At 41.1% G+C, this 15,638-nt stretch overlaps 1 protein-coding gene across 2 annotated transcripts in view; it reads left to right on the top strand.

Moving 5' to 3' along the window:
• Positions 1-15,579, top strand: part of LOC120022075 (zinc finger protein OZF-like) — a 20,395-nt gene extending 4,816 nt beyond the window's left edge. The window contains exons 2-8 of one of the 2 annotated variants that reach the window (XM_038965886.1): positions 4,286-4,822; positions 10,590-10,654; positions 12,595-12,696; positions 14,186-14,333; positions 14,538-14,620; positions 14,885-14,995; positions 15,105-15,579. In XM_038965886.1, the coding sequence (XP_038821814.1) occupies positions 4,286-4,822; positions 10,590-10,654; positions 12,595-12,696; positions 14,186-14,333; positions 14,538-14,620; positions 14,885-14,995; positions 15,105-15,290 (1,232 nt within the window). In that variant the 3' untranslated portion in view covers positions 15,291-15,579. Of the gene's footprint in view, positions 1-4,285; positions 6,023-10,589; positions 10,655-12,594; positions 12,697-14,185; positions 14,334-14,537; positions 14,621-14,884; positions 14,996-15,104 lie in introns of those variants that run through there. The other variant, XM_038965885.1, reaches the window with a different exon arrangement.
• The last annotated feature ends 59 nt before the right edge of the window (positions 15,580-15,638 follow it).

Genomic DNA, 15,638 nt, shown 5'->3' on the forward strand with positions numbered 1-15,638 from the left:
CGTCACTCACTCTGAGACCTTGAAGTAGTTGTTCCCCTTGCTCTGCAAGGGCCGCGGCTTTTGTGGAGCGATGGGTAACGATGCTTCGAAGGTGGCTGTTGTCGATGTGTCCCTGGTTCGAGCCCAGGTAGGGGCGAGGAGAGGGACAGAAGCTATACTGCTACACTGGCAATACTATAGTGCCTATAAGAACATCCAATAGTCAAAGGTATATGAAATACAAATGGTATAGAGAGAAATAGTCCTATAATTCCTATAATAACTACAACCTAAAACTTCTTACCTGGGAATATTGAAGACTCATGTTAAAAGGAACCACCATCTTTCATATGTTCTCATGTTCTGAGCAAGGAACTTAAACGTTAGCGTTTTTACATGGCACATATTGAACTTTTACTTTCTTCTCCAACACTTTGTTTTTGCGTTATTTAAACCAAATTGAACATGTTTCATTATTTATTTGAGGCTAAATTGATTTTGTTGATGTATTATATTAAGTTAAAATAAGTGTTTATTCAGTATTGTTCTAATTGTCATTATTACAAAAAATAATAATAAAAAATTGGCCGATTTAATCAGTATCGGCTTTTTTGGTCCTCCAATAATCGGTATCGGCATGGAAAAATTATAATCAGTCGACCTCTAGTATGTAGACAGCTAATATGCATAGCCCCCCCCCCCCCCCCCCCCCCCCCGTGTCTTACCAGAGGCTGCTGTTCTATCCTGCCAATAGTGTATAATCCACCAGCTGTATGTTATTAGTGTTGTCGTTCAGCCACGACTCTGTGAAACATAAGATATTACAGTTTTTAATGTCCCGTTGGTAGGATATACATGCTTTCAGTTCGTCCCATTTATTTTCCAGCGATTGAACATTAGCTAGCAGTGCGGAGTGCAAAGGCAGATTAGCCATCTATTTCCGCAAAATCTGTTTCCTTCTCAAGCGAATGACGGGGATGTGTGCCTGTTCGGGTGTTTGGAGTATATCCTTCCCGTCCGACTCATTAAAGAAAAACTGTTCGTCCAATTCGAGGTGAGTAATCGCTGTTCTGATGTCCAGAAGCTCTTTTCGGTCATAAGAGACGGTAGCAGCAACATTATGTACAAAATAAGTTACGAACAACGCGAAAAAACAAACAAAATAGCATGGTTTGTTAAGAGCCAATAAAACAGCAGCCACCCTCTCCGGCACCATCAGAACGGCCTACACCATATGAGTGGCCTGCTAATGTACCTTTCTGGACCTTCTAAACTGTCGAGAATAGACCAGTGGATGCTTCTGAGTGGAGGAAGGCTCATAATAATGGCTGGAATGGAGTCAATGGAATGGTATCAAACATATGGTGGTTGATACCATTTCATTGACTCCATTCCAGCCATTACTATGAACCGTCCTCCCCGCAGCAGCCTCCACTGGAATAGACCCACACTGATCCAAATGGTTGCATAATCAGGCCTAGGCTGTTGGCCTATGCAGTTATATCGTTATGAAACAAAACACTAGGTTTGAGTGAGCAGTTATTCAAATGAGCCTACATTATTATTTTTTTATAATTTTTTTTACATTTGAGTCATTTCACAGAGGCTCTTATCCAGAGCGACTTAGTGAGTGCATACATTTTCATACTTTATGGTACATCATTGCAGTTTACATCCTATGGACAATAATGACTAATTTGATAACAATAATAAATTACTCATTGCACTGTTGTTGTAGCCCAGGTATAATAATTTCCTTGTCTAAAAACCTAGGCCTAATCAATAGTGGAGCTTTGCATGCCCGGGGACCACAGAGCGCAACCTGGAGGAACGGACTACAGATCTGCCATTTCAAAATCTGTTAATTTATTTTTCTTGCACTTTGTCAGGTAAATATTTGGCCTATAACCCTAATATTTAGCTAATAAATGACCTAATATCTAGCTAATATTTAGCTTCATACTACACATCATCAGCCTCTCTCTTCCAGCTGTTCCCATGCGCGACAGACTATAAGCTACACATGCCTCTCCGCAAAAGGCCATTCCTCTTCTCGTGAAATCCCAGAAAAAGCTATAGGCTACAAAAGCGACAGGACATTTATTTATATACTTTTTTTATACTAGGCCTAATAGCCTATTCGGGGAAAGAAGCAGGCTTGCTCTTGTTAATTGCTGAAAATATAACAAATAGTTGCACAGGACATACAGAAATGAGCACAGTGAAAAAGAAGACCCACAGGAATTGACAACCATTATCAAAATGGAAATCCCTTCCAAACCACAATGACATGCTGTAAAAGATGCACAGGCTAAACGGCATTTGTTGTTGAATTGCTACATTTAAATACATGTTACTATATTATTTTCATTAGGCCTACATTAACATTGAAGTATTATTTTGAGTTGTTACTATGACAATGAACACACCCTGAAAGCACAGAATGGTCTGAACCAGTATTTGTGCGATAGAGACCTCATGAATGGTCTTGTTACCACCTTATTAATATTAAACGTGCAGTAGGGTGCCTTGATCAGTTGATTGACACTTGTAGTGTGGCTGCTCACCAGCGTTTTATGGTTATGTAGCCTATAGTTAGTTTATCGTTATAGTTATTGGCTTGGTGGATGGCCCGGGCTTTAACTCTGACACAACACAACTAACATTATTATCACAACAGAACTAGCCTACTAGTAAGTCTAGCTAACGTTAGCAAACTTGAATGAAATAAAATTATACTTATATTTGTTTACTTGGCTTTAATACTCTGTAAATTGACTCTTTTTCAAATAATTTACCCCGGCAAGTTTAGGGAAGTAGAGCGGAAATCGAATCATCACTTCCTTTGTTTGGCTGTTCCCATAGCAATATTAGAAAATGAGGTGTATACATGTCAATGAAGAAAGCATTATGTCACATTCAACTTTTTTTTCTTTTTTTTCACTTAAAATAGGAAAACTGACCAAACTGAAGACTGCAGTATGGCCGCTATGATGTTCAAAGTAATCCAACCTACAGAATAAACCAACAGACCACTTCAACTACAATAACATTCTTAGCAACGGTTACATAAATGTTTTCTTGCTATGACTGTGATATGTTGTTTATCTACCTTAGTTGAATGCACTGAGTGTAAGTTGCTCTGGATAAGAGCGTCTGATGAATGACCAAAATGGTAGGGTATTATTCTAATAAACTGGGTATTATTCTAATGAGCTCCACCCTAAACAAGTACACATTTGGTTGGTCCGGATCAGACCAAAGCCTAGACGTCTATGATTCGTTCAGATGTGTTTCACACGTTTCAGCAGCACAGTTCAGTACAGCCCAGTAGAGTACAGTAAAGTAGAGTTTAATTCAGTAGAGTACATTGTACTATACTTTACTGTACTCCGTGCTCTACTGTATTGTACTGTACCATACTTTTATTTACTGTAATGTATTGTACTCTGCTGTACTGTGCTGTCAAAACTTGTGAAACATAGATGTCTATGATTGGTTCAGATTTAGACGGGCTGGTCCGTGGACATTGAAATCAATTCCGGGACCCAAAAAAGACGTTCAGAAGATGTGTGCGTCAGTCCATGCTTACTGGGTTGTTAGTGCTCAATGATACATTTAGTAACATGAAAAGCTGGATAACTTTTACTGTCTTGCACATTGGTAAGGCTAGCAGCAAATAAAGTAGCTATCTGACATTTGCTGTTGTAGCTAGCATGTTGAATAATGCAAGGGAGAGAGAATTTCTGACAACAAAGTCACTACTGGTCAAGTCCGAATTGAGTCATGAAAATCGTGTCCTGGACTTGAGTACTACAACACTGGATAGACCTATGTTATTTACTTTAAAATTGTTCAAATATGTATTGATCGGGCTTCCTGAGTGGCACAGCTGTCTAAGGCGCTGCATTGCAGTGTTTGAGGCGTCACTACAGACCCGGGTTCGATCCCCTGCTGTGTCGCAGGCGGCCACAACCAGGAGACCCATGAGGCGGCCCACAATTGGCCCTGCATCGTCCGGCCGGGATGTCTTTGTCCCATCGAGCACGAGCGACTCTTGTGGCGGGCCGGGCACATGCAGTGTGTCAAGAAGCAGTACGGCTTGGCAGGGTCGTGTTTCGGAGGAAGCATGGCTCTTGACCTTCGCCTCTCCTGAATCCATACGGGAGTTGCAGCGATGGGACAAGACTGTAGCTACCAATTTGGATATCACGAAATTGGGGAGAAAAAAGTGGTAAAAAGTAAATAAATAAAATACTAATGCGTATTGATCACATATTTATCCCTTTCCCCACTTTTTTTCTAGACCCCCAGCAGCTCACGCTCCCAGTCTCTGAAGAGGAGGTTCCCCCTGAGCGGCAGCACGGTGAGCAGAAGTGGGGCCCCAATCTGGGGCAGAAGGACCCAGAGTCCACACAGATTAAAGATGAACAAGAGGAAATCGGGACAAATCAGGAGGAAGAGCAGCTTGAAAGGCTAGAATCTGATACCAACGACTCCATATTCACTGTCTGTGAGGAAAGAGACAGTAACCCACCTTATCCACCCTATCACATGGATTTCTCAAGCCACACTTTCGAGGTCAAAGAGGATGATGTGTTATGCATCCTCATTCCTAAAGAGATCAAAACTGAGCCTGATGGAGAGGACTACACAGTATCAGAAGCAACCAGTGCCTCTCAGTCCCTATCAGAAGGATATCTAGGCTGTTCTGCAGCTCAGAGTGAAAACAGCGGAAGTGACAACGAGGTGGAGAGTGGGGGACAACCGTCCGGGTCAAAGCCACTGGAATCATCCAGAAAATGGGCAAAGAAAGAACTAAGCTTCCATACCGTTGCTGGAGGTAGGGCGACCACAAATGCTTCTCCTTATTGTTGCAAGTTGTGTGGAAGTACATTTGTGTACATTGGTCCTTTAGTTAACCATGTGAAAAATGTACACACAAAGCATACGAAAATGTGCGGTGTGTGTGAAGAAGTCTTTGAGTCCATGGCAAGTCTGACAGATCACCTGCAAACCCACATAAAAGCAACACGTACTTGTAATGTTTGTGGCAAATGCTTCCCTAGTGATGCTAATCTGAGAACACACATGGTGTCTCACACAGGAGAGAAACAGTATCAATGCAAAGAATGTGGGAAATGCTTCAAAACTAAGGGATATATGAAATTGCATATGAGACTTCACACGGGGGAGAAACCATTTCAGTGCAAAGAATGTGGAGAAAGTTTCACTTGTAATGGATACTTGAAAGCACATATGAAGTTCCACACAGGGGAGAAATCATATCGGTGTAAGGACTGTGGGCAAGACTTTGACCAGAAGACACAACTGGAAACGCATATGTGGACTCACAGAGGTGAGAAACCACATGGTTGCAAGCAGTGTCCCAAAAGCTTCAAGCGCAAGGAAGAACTGACCAGACACACAGCGGTTCACACAGGAGAGAGACCTTTCAAGTGCACTGTGTGTGGACATTGCTTTGCCACCCCAGGCAACCTGACACAACACCTGACCACTCACTCTGGAGAGAAACCGTATCGGTGCAAATTCTGTGGCAGATGCTTTAGAAATAATCCGCTACTTAAAAGTCACCTGAGGAACCGTCACAAATTTCATGAAAGTGCCTGATTCTCAGAAGATGACTTAAAGAACAAGTTAACTTTTTTACAACCAAATCTCTATTTTTGATGTAAATAGCATGTTCTTGAAGAGTACAGACACCTTTTTTGTGATTTTGCATGTTTTTGAGAAACTTAATACAAATGGCAAATCACTTCCTCATCCTCGTTGTGTAGTATGCAGTCCCTAAAAAACAGGAACAAAGGCTCGAAAAACACCCAAATGTGTACTTTTAGTTCATTCCGAACTTTATCCACAATGTTATATTACCTTGCACGAGTCATTTCCCTTATCTAGCTGTTCCATTTTCTGTGTAGCCTGCTGCTACATAACTGCCAAAATAAAGGAAACACCAACATAAAGCATCTTAATATGGCATTGGGCCACCACGAGCCGCCAGAACAGCTTCTATACTCCTTGGCATAGATTCTACAAGTGTCTGGAACTTCCTGTGTGGAAGCACCCCATGCTTTCAATATAATATTTTATTGGTCACATACACATTTAGCAGATGTTATTGCGGGTGTAGCGAAATGATTGTGCTCCTAGCTCCAACAGTGCAGTAGTATCTAAAAATGATTCACAACAATACACACATCTAAAAGTTAAATCATGGAATTTATAAATATTAGATTGAGCAATGTCGGAGTGGCATTGACTAAAATACAATAGAATAGAATACAGTATACATATGAGAGAGTAAAGCAGTATGTAAACATTATTTAAACATTATTAAAGTGACAAGTGTTCCATTATTGAAGGGGCCAGTGATTCCAAGTCTGTAGATAGAGCAGCAGCCTCTAAGGTGAAGGCTTGCGTAACCAGGTGGAAGCTGGCTAGTGATGGACTGAAAAACAGCTTATATCGGTCCCAGCTTTGATGCACCTCTACTGACCTCGCCTTCACTTCACATATTCTGGATGATAGCGGGGTGAACAGGCCGTGGCTCAGGTGGTTGATGTCTTTGAAGATCTTTTTGGCCTTCCTGTGACATTTGGTGCTGTTGGTGTCCTGGAGGGCAGGTAGTTTGCCCCAGGTGATGCGTTGGACAGAGCACACCACCCTCTGGAGAGCCTTGCGGTTGCGGGTGGTGCAGTTGCCCTACCAGGTGTTGATACAGCCCGACGGGATGCTCTCAATTATGCATGCAATAAAGGTTTGTGAGGGTTTTAGGTGCCAATCCAAATTTCTTCAGGCTCCTGAGGTTGAAGAGGCGCTATTGCGCCTTCACCACACTGTCTTTGTGGTTGGACCATTTCAGAACGTCAGTGATGTGTACGCCGAGGAACTTGACGCTTTCCACCTTCTCCACTGCGGTTCCGTCGGCGTGGATAGGGCCGTGCTCCCTCTGCTGTTTCCTGAAGTCCACAATCAGCTCCTTTGTTTTGTTGACGTCGAGTGAGAGGTTAATTTCCTGACACCCCTCTCCCAGGGCCCTCACCTCCTCCCTATATACTTTGTATCTCTTGTTTACTCAAGACTTTCCTTTATTTTGGCAGTTACATGTAGAATGGACAGAGGTATTGCTGGAGTCGCAACAAAATGTTGCGGATAAAGTTCTGAATGACACGATATCTAAAGACCTGCATCACTATACTGAGAGCATTGCTGTTAATAAAATGACATTTGGGTGTTTTTGGAGCCTTTGATCATGTTTTTTCAGGGCCCTCATACTACACAATGAGGAAGTGATTTGCTGTTTAGTGTAAGTTTCTCAAAAACATGTGAAATCACAAAAAGGTTTCCTGGACCCTTCTATAACATGCCATTTACATCAAAAATAAAGATTTGGTTCTAAAAAAAGAACTTCTCCTTTAAGTTTAAAATAGTCTTTTGGTTGGTGGTGCATTAGAACATACTGTACAATAGAATCTATAAAACAATGTAGTAGATGCTCTCTGTCAGGCTATGCCTTCAGTCAGAGTTGTGAATACTAATCTGCTTTTTACTATTAAATAAAGGCCTTCTATATATATTCCCATGAGAGCACACTATTTTCATTTTTGTGAAGGATAACACATTTTTAACTGACAAAACTGTCCCTGTACATTCTTTATATTAAAAAAAATGGGTTCAGGGGGATGTAAATGTTTTGCATATTATATGGATGCTACAGAGTACAGTGAACCTTCTATTGAGGTATGGTTGTTTTATTTACATTCCATTAGGAGTATGCACAGGCACAAAACCATTTTGAAGGTAAACTCAGTGAAATGTTGCCATGAGCTGCACTGCTGATATTGGGGTGAGTGAGATGCACAACTTCACTTTCACACAGTATGTGTGCAGGACCAAAACAGCGGAGAAGTTGCGCTTCAACACTATTGTTGTGGAAATTGACCTACTATGCTGCTGTTTACTTTCAGCATCTACATCAGGAATGGGCAACTCCAGTCCTCGGGAGCCTGATTAGTGTCACACTTTTGTCCCAGCTAACACATCTGACTCCAATAATCAACTAATCATGATCTTCAGGTTAGAATGCAATTAGTTTGATCAGCTGTGTTTGTAGGGGTGGGGGAAAAGTGTGACACCGCTCCGGCACCCAATGACTGGAGTTGCCCATCTCTGAGCTATGGTGTCTTCTTCTGAGGTTTAACAGCGGTTAGCATCCAATTTGTTGCATTACCGCCACCTACTAGACTGGAGTACAACTCCCTGAAACTTTACTTGAAAAGAAAAATGTACTAAATAAATACCCTACCATCTAACACTATACTCACAAATTTCAAAATTATATAAAATAAAATGAACACCCCCCCTACTCTTAATTAAATGCATTTACTCCTACATCATGCCATCACCCTGACAGGATGGGACATCACCACACATACTGTAACTCTTCTGCTGTCAAGTCTCGCACACTCAAATACCTCTGCAGCTGCCACCACAACCTCAATTTTCTGAGACTTCCGGTCCATCCCTGCAGTACAATTGATAACCATTGCTTTAAATGCTAAAAATCCAATCTTACTGAAATGTATTTCACTTTTTGGCCTATCCCTCTGTATTGGTATATCTCTACTACTCTCACCACTCCTTCCCCTTAACCCATCTTCCTCTACTTTCTTCACTACCTCAGCATGACAACTTCTGCTTTACTCTAACCCTGGAAACCTCAACCTGCCTCTCTCACATGGGACATTTCTGATCCCCAGCTCCATGGGCACCCCTACAATTAACACATTCCACTACTTTCCCAATTAACACATTCCTTTGTCTCATGCCCTTCTGCACATTTCTCACACAATGGACCCTCCCTCCTAAACACTAATGCCACGTGCCCATAAGCTTGACACCTGTAACATCTTAATGTATTCGGCACATACACTCATACAGGATAACTTGTATCCTAACTTCACTTTGTCAGGCAAAGACTCAACTTCAAAACTCAAGAGAACAGACAATGAATCTTGTTTCCCCGCTCTCGCCACCCTGTCTGCGTCGCATCAAACGATGAGCATCACATATACCGGGAATCTTTGCGCCCAGCTGGTCAACATTTATATCTACTGCTACCTCAGTTATCACTCCTTTCATTGGTGCCCTTTTCTTGCGAACGAAACAATTCACTTTTCTTGCCCCCATTCGATTTACTTCGAGCGCATTCTTCCTCTGCCCAACAGAAACACAAACAATTATCACTAGACCACTTCTAGTTACCCTCACCGATTCCACATGACCCAACTCTTTTTTTCACCCACCACGAAACCACAAATTAATCAGCCAAAAGGCAAGAGTCCAGGAACTTTACTCCTACTGTCAGACTCTTCTTCATCCTGATCCTTGGTGCATACCTCGGTCTCCGATAACTTTACCCTCATTCACTTCCATTTATCCTCCTGTCTTCAGCTCCCTCTGCTTACACTTTCTACCATTCTTCTTTGACAAACCAACTCCCTTTTTCCCACCATTTTTATCCAACTCAAGCTCACTATTTTAGACCTCTTCTACCTCTCTTTTTCCCTCCATCTCCATTCCTCCTCTGTTTTCCAAGTACACGTCTCCTCATGATAATACTACCACTCCATCCCTGACACCCATCTTGTACTTGCTTTCTCTATGGACTCAATTTTACTCTTCCGGAGTCCCTGATCTATTCATATCGCTGTCTACCTTTAAAACATACAAAATAAAATCTAAACAAATATCACTTAATTATTTTCACTTTTAGAAACGCATGTTTGATAATTAACTAAGATATATTGATTGTTGTTAACTGTGCATACTTTCTAGCATTTTTACTTTCATAATTAATTTAGTTTACTGGACACAATGAGAACGGATGACAACTCTTATTTTGAAAGAGTGACAAAATCCAGAAGTAGCATCACGTCACGTGATTAAGAGGATATTTAAGCTCCTGGCGCGAGTTGGCGAGAAAGGAAAGTGACTTCCGAGAAATAAAGAAGTAAACCAATCTGATCCCACTCTCGGGAAGCTGCCAAAACTGTGAGGTACATTATTATATGGTAGTATAAAATGTTGAATTTCTCTCCGGTCAAATACGCTCAAGTCAATAAGTGTATTACACGAATGATAGCGCCTTTTTTGTGACAAAAATGAATGTTAGCCAGTACTGTGTTAGCTAAAGCCAGCTAGTTACTTGTTTTAGCCGGTTTGGTTTATGATTTTGATCCTTTCTATTTTACTAACTAGCTAATTTGGTCCGCGTTAGTATCTTTGGAGCAAGACATTGATAATGTTAACTATGTAGACAGTTATTACTTAACCTGGCCGCATACCAAAGATCCTGGTAACTTTCTGCTTTTGTTTGTGGGGGTACATTGCCAGCCATTTTTGGCGGGTTTTTTTTCCTCGGGCGAGATGGGAAGTCTGTTTAGACTGTGACAAGTATAGAACGCTATTCCAGTATCAACAGACATTCTTGGCTACATTTTTAACGACTTAACTTATCATTCTTAAGTCACTTTTTTTTTTCGAGTTGTAAATTGCCTTTAGGATTTACAGTGTACCTTTCTCACCAGGTCTTGTCAATAAAATGTCCATTAGGAAAATGAAACCTGGGAATAAAGCCTCTGCGAACATAAAGGTAAGCAAATAATATATGCCAATCCCCAGTCTAGTGTTGAGATATCAATGTGTTTAGTAGCAGACTACTACTGTACTGTCAAGTTAATTAACGAAGTATTATGTGCAAGGAGGCGAAACCTTACAATTCAGCAAGTTATCGAAGTGGTTTTAACCCACAGATCCTTCATGCACCTCCAGAATTGGAACTCAACGTTTTGAAATTCATGACTCTTACCTTGTGCCTGTTACTATTGTTAGGGTTAACGTTTGCATACTCACTGACTTGTAGTTTCCCATAATTAGCTTTTTAAGACTAGTTCCCACAGTAATTAATTGGTTAGTGTCAGCGGGTAAGATGATGACCTGGGGAAAAATTGCAGCCTGTGGGAATTGGAAGGCAATCGGCCCATGCATGCAGTTGTGCTAAGCACAGGGTAAGCCTGCCCTTTCCCACACCTGCCTGTGCAATCCGGTCAGTTACCAGCAGAGGTGGGACCAAGTCATTGTTTTGTAAGTCTCAAGTCTTGACCAACAAGTCTCAAGTTCTGAACTGAGTTTCGAGTCCTAAACAAGTCATGTGCTCTTCACAAAATGTAATACCATTTCATATTTTTAACAAGAGTAATAGTATTACATTTATGCAAATCATGATTGCTTTTAAAAAATATATTTATTACTTTCCAAAAACGTTATATTTCCATGGAAATATTCCGAGGATCTATGGGGCTCAATCGGGCGATGTAGGCTTGTACACAATCGCCCAACCTTAACACACACACCCCCTCTGTGTGTGGTTACAGTAGGCTAACGTATGTCAATGGTTTTAGGAACAGCAGTAACATCAGGCAGGATTTAGGCTACCAACTGCCTAGCCAGTTGTAGCTATATCTTGGGTGCAATGTTCACATTTCCGTATTGACTGACTGTGGAGGCTCATTGATTTAACATTACGTTAGCCTACATGCTACACTAGCAAAGATATAAATTATATAGCAGTCGGCTATATTAGCCACGACTTACCGTTTTGTGCATCTTCAAATGTCGAACAAAGCTGGAAGTTGTTGCGCCTTCGTCTAATTCTTTTCCCGCATGTTTTGCAATTCGCAATCCGTTGTTTTTGGTGATACAGCGTGCTCTTTATACCTGAAAATAATTTTGGGTATCTTTCCAAGGGATCCATCTGAATTCACCTGCCGACATTCCTTTGCACTGCCACACGCAACTTTGTCTCAGTTGGCACAATTTGGTTGGCTGCTGTCCAATTCAAACTGTAATCTGTTAAATGAAGAGTTGATGCGCTGCGCACTTTAATAAATAATAATAATAGCATCGATTTTAATATCTGCTTGGGGAGGGTATCAAGTCGGGTCAAGTCAAAAGGCTCAAGTCCAAGATAAGTCACAAGTCATTGGTGTCAAAGTCCTGTTGCAAGTCATCATATTTGTGACTCGAGTCCACACCTCTGGTTACCAGACCTGGGTTCAAATACTATTGGAAATTTGCTTTAGCCTGCCTGGAGTGCCAGGGAGACTAGGTGGGGGGGGGGGGGTATTGGATTGTTTAGGCTCTTCTATTGGTTCCATTGCAACAAAGTTCAAACACAGCATGTGATTTAAAAAAAAAAAAAATGCTATCTGAACCCAGGTCTGCCTTCATGTGAGACGAAGTGCCATTCAGACACTTCACTTATTTGCTATCCCAGAGGTGACAGTGTAACCAGAGTAGGGTTTGTTGAATGGCACTATACCCAGGTAAATGCTGAGTGTGCTCATTGTTGAGGTCAGGGAGAGGGTTGTTTGTTTCCCACCAATGTTGCACCTGAATGGTTTTTCATGGAGGGGTGTAACACTTCTGACTGGTTTTGTATAGAATCACATGAGCACAGGCTTTTTGTTGACTTGTTACACAATTATCCAACTACTGGATTAAACTTTAAATGTGTGTCTTGTTTTATTTCAGAGCTTTTTTGGTGGATCCATTCAAGACATGGGACCTTCAAGGAAAACTCTGCAAGTCCTCCAGCAAGCTGCAGTCAATAAGAACCTTGGCAGAGTAATGCTGGTATGTCCTGGGCACTGTCACACCGATTTGTGCATTTGGCTAACCGTGTTGTATTTTGGGGGGGTGTCAGTGTTAATATTGCGTATTCTTTCAATGTCTTTGTTTGCATAATTTCCAATCCCCTTTGATTTATACATTTCCCTCTAACCCTACCACCCCGCCAACTTATCTTACCACTTCTACCGCTCTATCGAGCCAGTTATGATTTATAACGGTTTCATTTAATTTGTCTTCATATCTCAATCACTGTCATGTGGGTAATCAAAATGCTATCTAATTGATACAAACCTAAAGTAATTTAACTTCTATTGCCAACTATGTAAAAATAGCCCACATTGCAGGTAGAAAATATCCTATAAATCACATTGGCTACACATGGTCTGTCAGCAAAGAACTTGAAAGGTCATATTAATTTGGGGTCCTGTCTGCAATGTGCTAGTGAACTTGCTACATTGTGCGCGTCCTTAATTAACATTGACAGGGGTGCTCCAAACAAAAGACGATGACTAAATTGGCAGGACTTGTAGTAACCGAAACTTGTTTCTCACAAGGGTAGTGTAGGATTTGGACTGCAAACATTGTGGCCACTCTGACATTGAGAACAGGAAGACTGTAATTAATAATATTTTATTCATTAAAATAAATGGCTAACCTAACATTGTAGATTAAAAATGATAGAAATTCCTGGTAAATGTACTGCTGGTCATATTTGTTAAAATATAATCAAACAATTCACACACTGTTATGAGATGACTGCATATATTGGGGGGGGGGGGGGGGGGCTATCCGTCTGCATTGGCCATGCAGCATTTACGGTGATATGGCTGGAGCAGAAGTTTGGACATTCATACTACTTCGCAGAGCTGTTGTCAAGGAAATTAGTTTGTTTATATAGGATGTACCGCCCCCACCTACTGTCAACCAGTCATGTCAATGCGGCGCTATACAAAGCCTTCCGCATTATTACATTTTGGGCAATGTGGTACAGAGCTTTTTCTTTTTTTGGGGCTCTGCAATTGCGTCACACCCTCCTATATGGAGTCTCTGACCACGTTTTCAAATCAAGCATAAATTGGCTTTTAGTCTAGGCCTCTGCAATGGATTAGTTTACTGAGGTATGCGCACCTATGTGTTACTGCTCAACTAAAACATTCTCGGTCGACTAACGACCAAACAATCGACCAGTCGCCTAATTGGGCTCAGCCCTAAAAAACAACTGTCTCCAGCAAAATCTGCAGTAATGGGATGACTGTGTCCCCATATACATTACTTTCTATTGGTTGCTAGAATTTTGTATAATTTAAATTGAAAGATTTAATTTTGGAGCAGGCGTTGTGTGTATCGGGTCGTTAGTCATGTGCCACGGAATCGACATTGCACGTTTCTTCCCAACTGTTTTGCAACCTGTGGCGCAGCTGTCATTTTATTGGTAAATGGTCTACCAACAACTGATGTGCTGATCAAGTAATTCTTAGTTTTTGTTGGAAAGGGGGTTCCCAAAAGAAAACAGTGGAACGCAGAACAAGGGAAGGGCTCAAAGAGGGTGAAGGCTGAAGTTGCCGTCAAATCTATAAACACAGAAAATGAAAATCTACCTGATGGTGTTACCAAGGAGGCCTATGAACTAATGGTCAAAGGTATGTTTGTATTCAAAGAATTTTAAGCATTTTATGGCTGGCCATGATCCTAATCCCATTTATCACATCCATGTTTCACGAATGGACTATACATTTAGACAAAATAAACCATGTCGTACTTTTAATCCCATACAATTAAATCTATATTCTCTCATGAATCTCTAATGGTTGTTGAATTGAAATGGCCTACCCCCTCTGTTTCAGAAACCCCTCCCTCCTCTTACTGGAAGGAGGTAGCTGAGGAGAGACGAAAAGCGCTCTACAACGTTCTCCAGGAGAATGAGAAAGTGAGTTCATCACTGACTAATGTGTAGCCATCAACTTGTCCCTTTCCCACGGTGCAATTTGTCAAAATCAGTCTCTGGCACAGTGAGTGTTAGTCTGTTTCAGAGATGTCTGTTTTTCACATTCTTGTGGCATTTTGATCCCAGGTTGTTTGAATATAGTGCCTTGACTTAAGCTGATAGTGTGGTCTGAAATGGCCTTTTTTAGCTGATGGTGAAGCCTGAAACTGTACATTTCTCAAACTGACTTTCACCTTGTTTGATTAGTTGCACAAAGACATTGATGCCAAGGATGAGCAGATAGTCCAGCTGAAGACAGAGAATGATGAGCTTCAGGAGCTGGCCCAGCACATACATCACATGGCTGACATGATAGAGGTAAGTAGTGTGAAATTGATGCAACATAAAGGGGTATTTGTCTGTCTATGCTGGATGCTTTTAAACTTAAGGTTGCTTGTGATGTTCAAAGCTCATTCTGTTTCCTCAGAGGTTGACTGGAAAGAGTCCGGAAAGTCTAGATGACTTGAGAGAGATCACCCTTGGTACCGAAGATGAGTTGAAAGAGCTAGATGAATCTGATGACCAATGTACCAGCAGTGATTTCACACCCGGGGCTGATGTCTTGGATGATGTCACAGAACAACAGGAAGATGAACCCTCAGAGGATGATTGAGTGACAGAACTGGTGCACTGAATCAACTTTGCGAGATGTCTGGACTGTTATGGACTTGACATTCTGGCACTGATGCCTGTAGTTGCTTTAAATATTTTCTCTGCTTACATCTGAAGAGATATTTGTGTATGATTATTTTGATTAACCACAACAGCTTACCACCCGATTTATGAAAAGGGAAGTTTCCCTTGTTTTTATCTTTGCTGTTTAAATCTATTTGTGTTAACCTATGTTTGAGATGTGCATTATAGTGCTGTTTTAATGCACTCTGTACATATGCTTCAGGACTTCTGTGAAATAAATTTTTTTTTTTACTTGTCTTTTTTAATTTCTCAAACTTCCAAAAGA

This window comes from Salvelinus namaycush, chromosome 27, assembly GCF_016432855.1.
Source record: "Salvelinus namaycush isolate Seneca chromosome 27, SaNama_1.0, whole genome shotgun sequence".
Classification (NCBI taxonomy): Eukaryota; Metazoa; Chordata; class Actinopteri; order Salmoniformes; family Salmonidae; genus Salvelinus; species Salvelinus namaycush.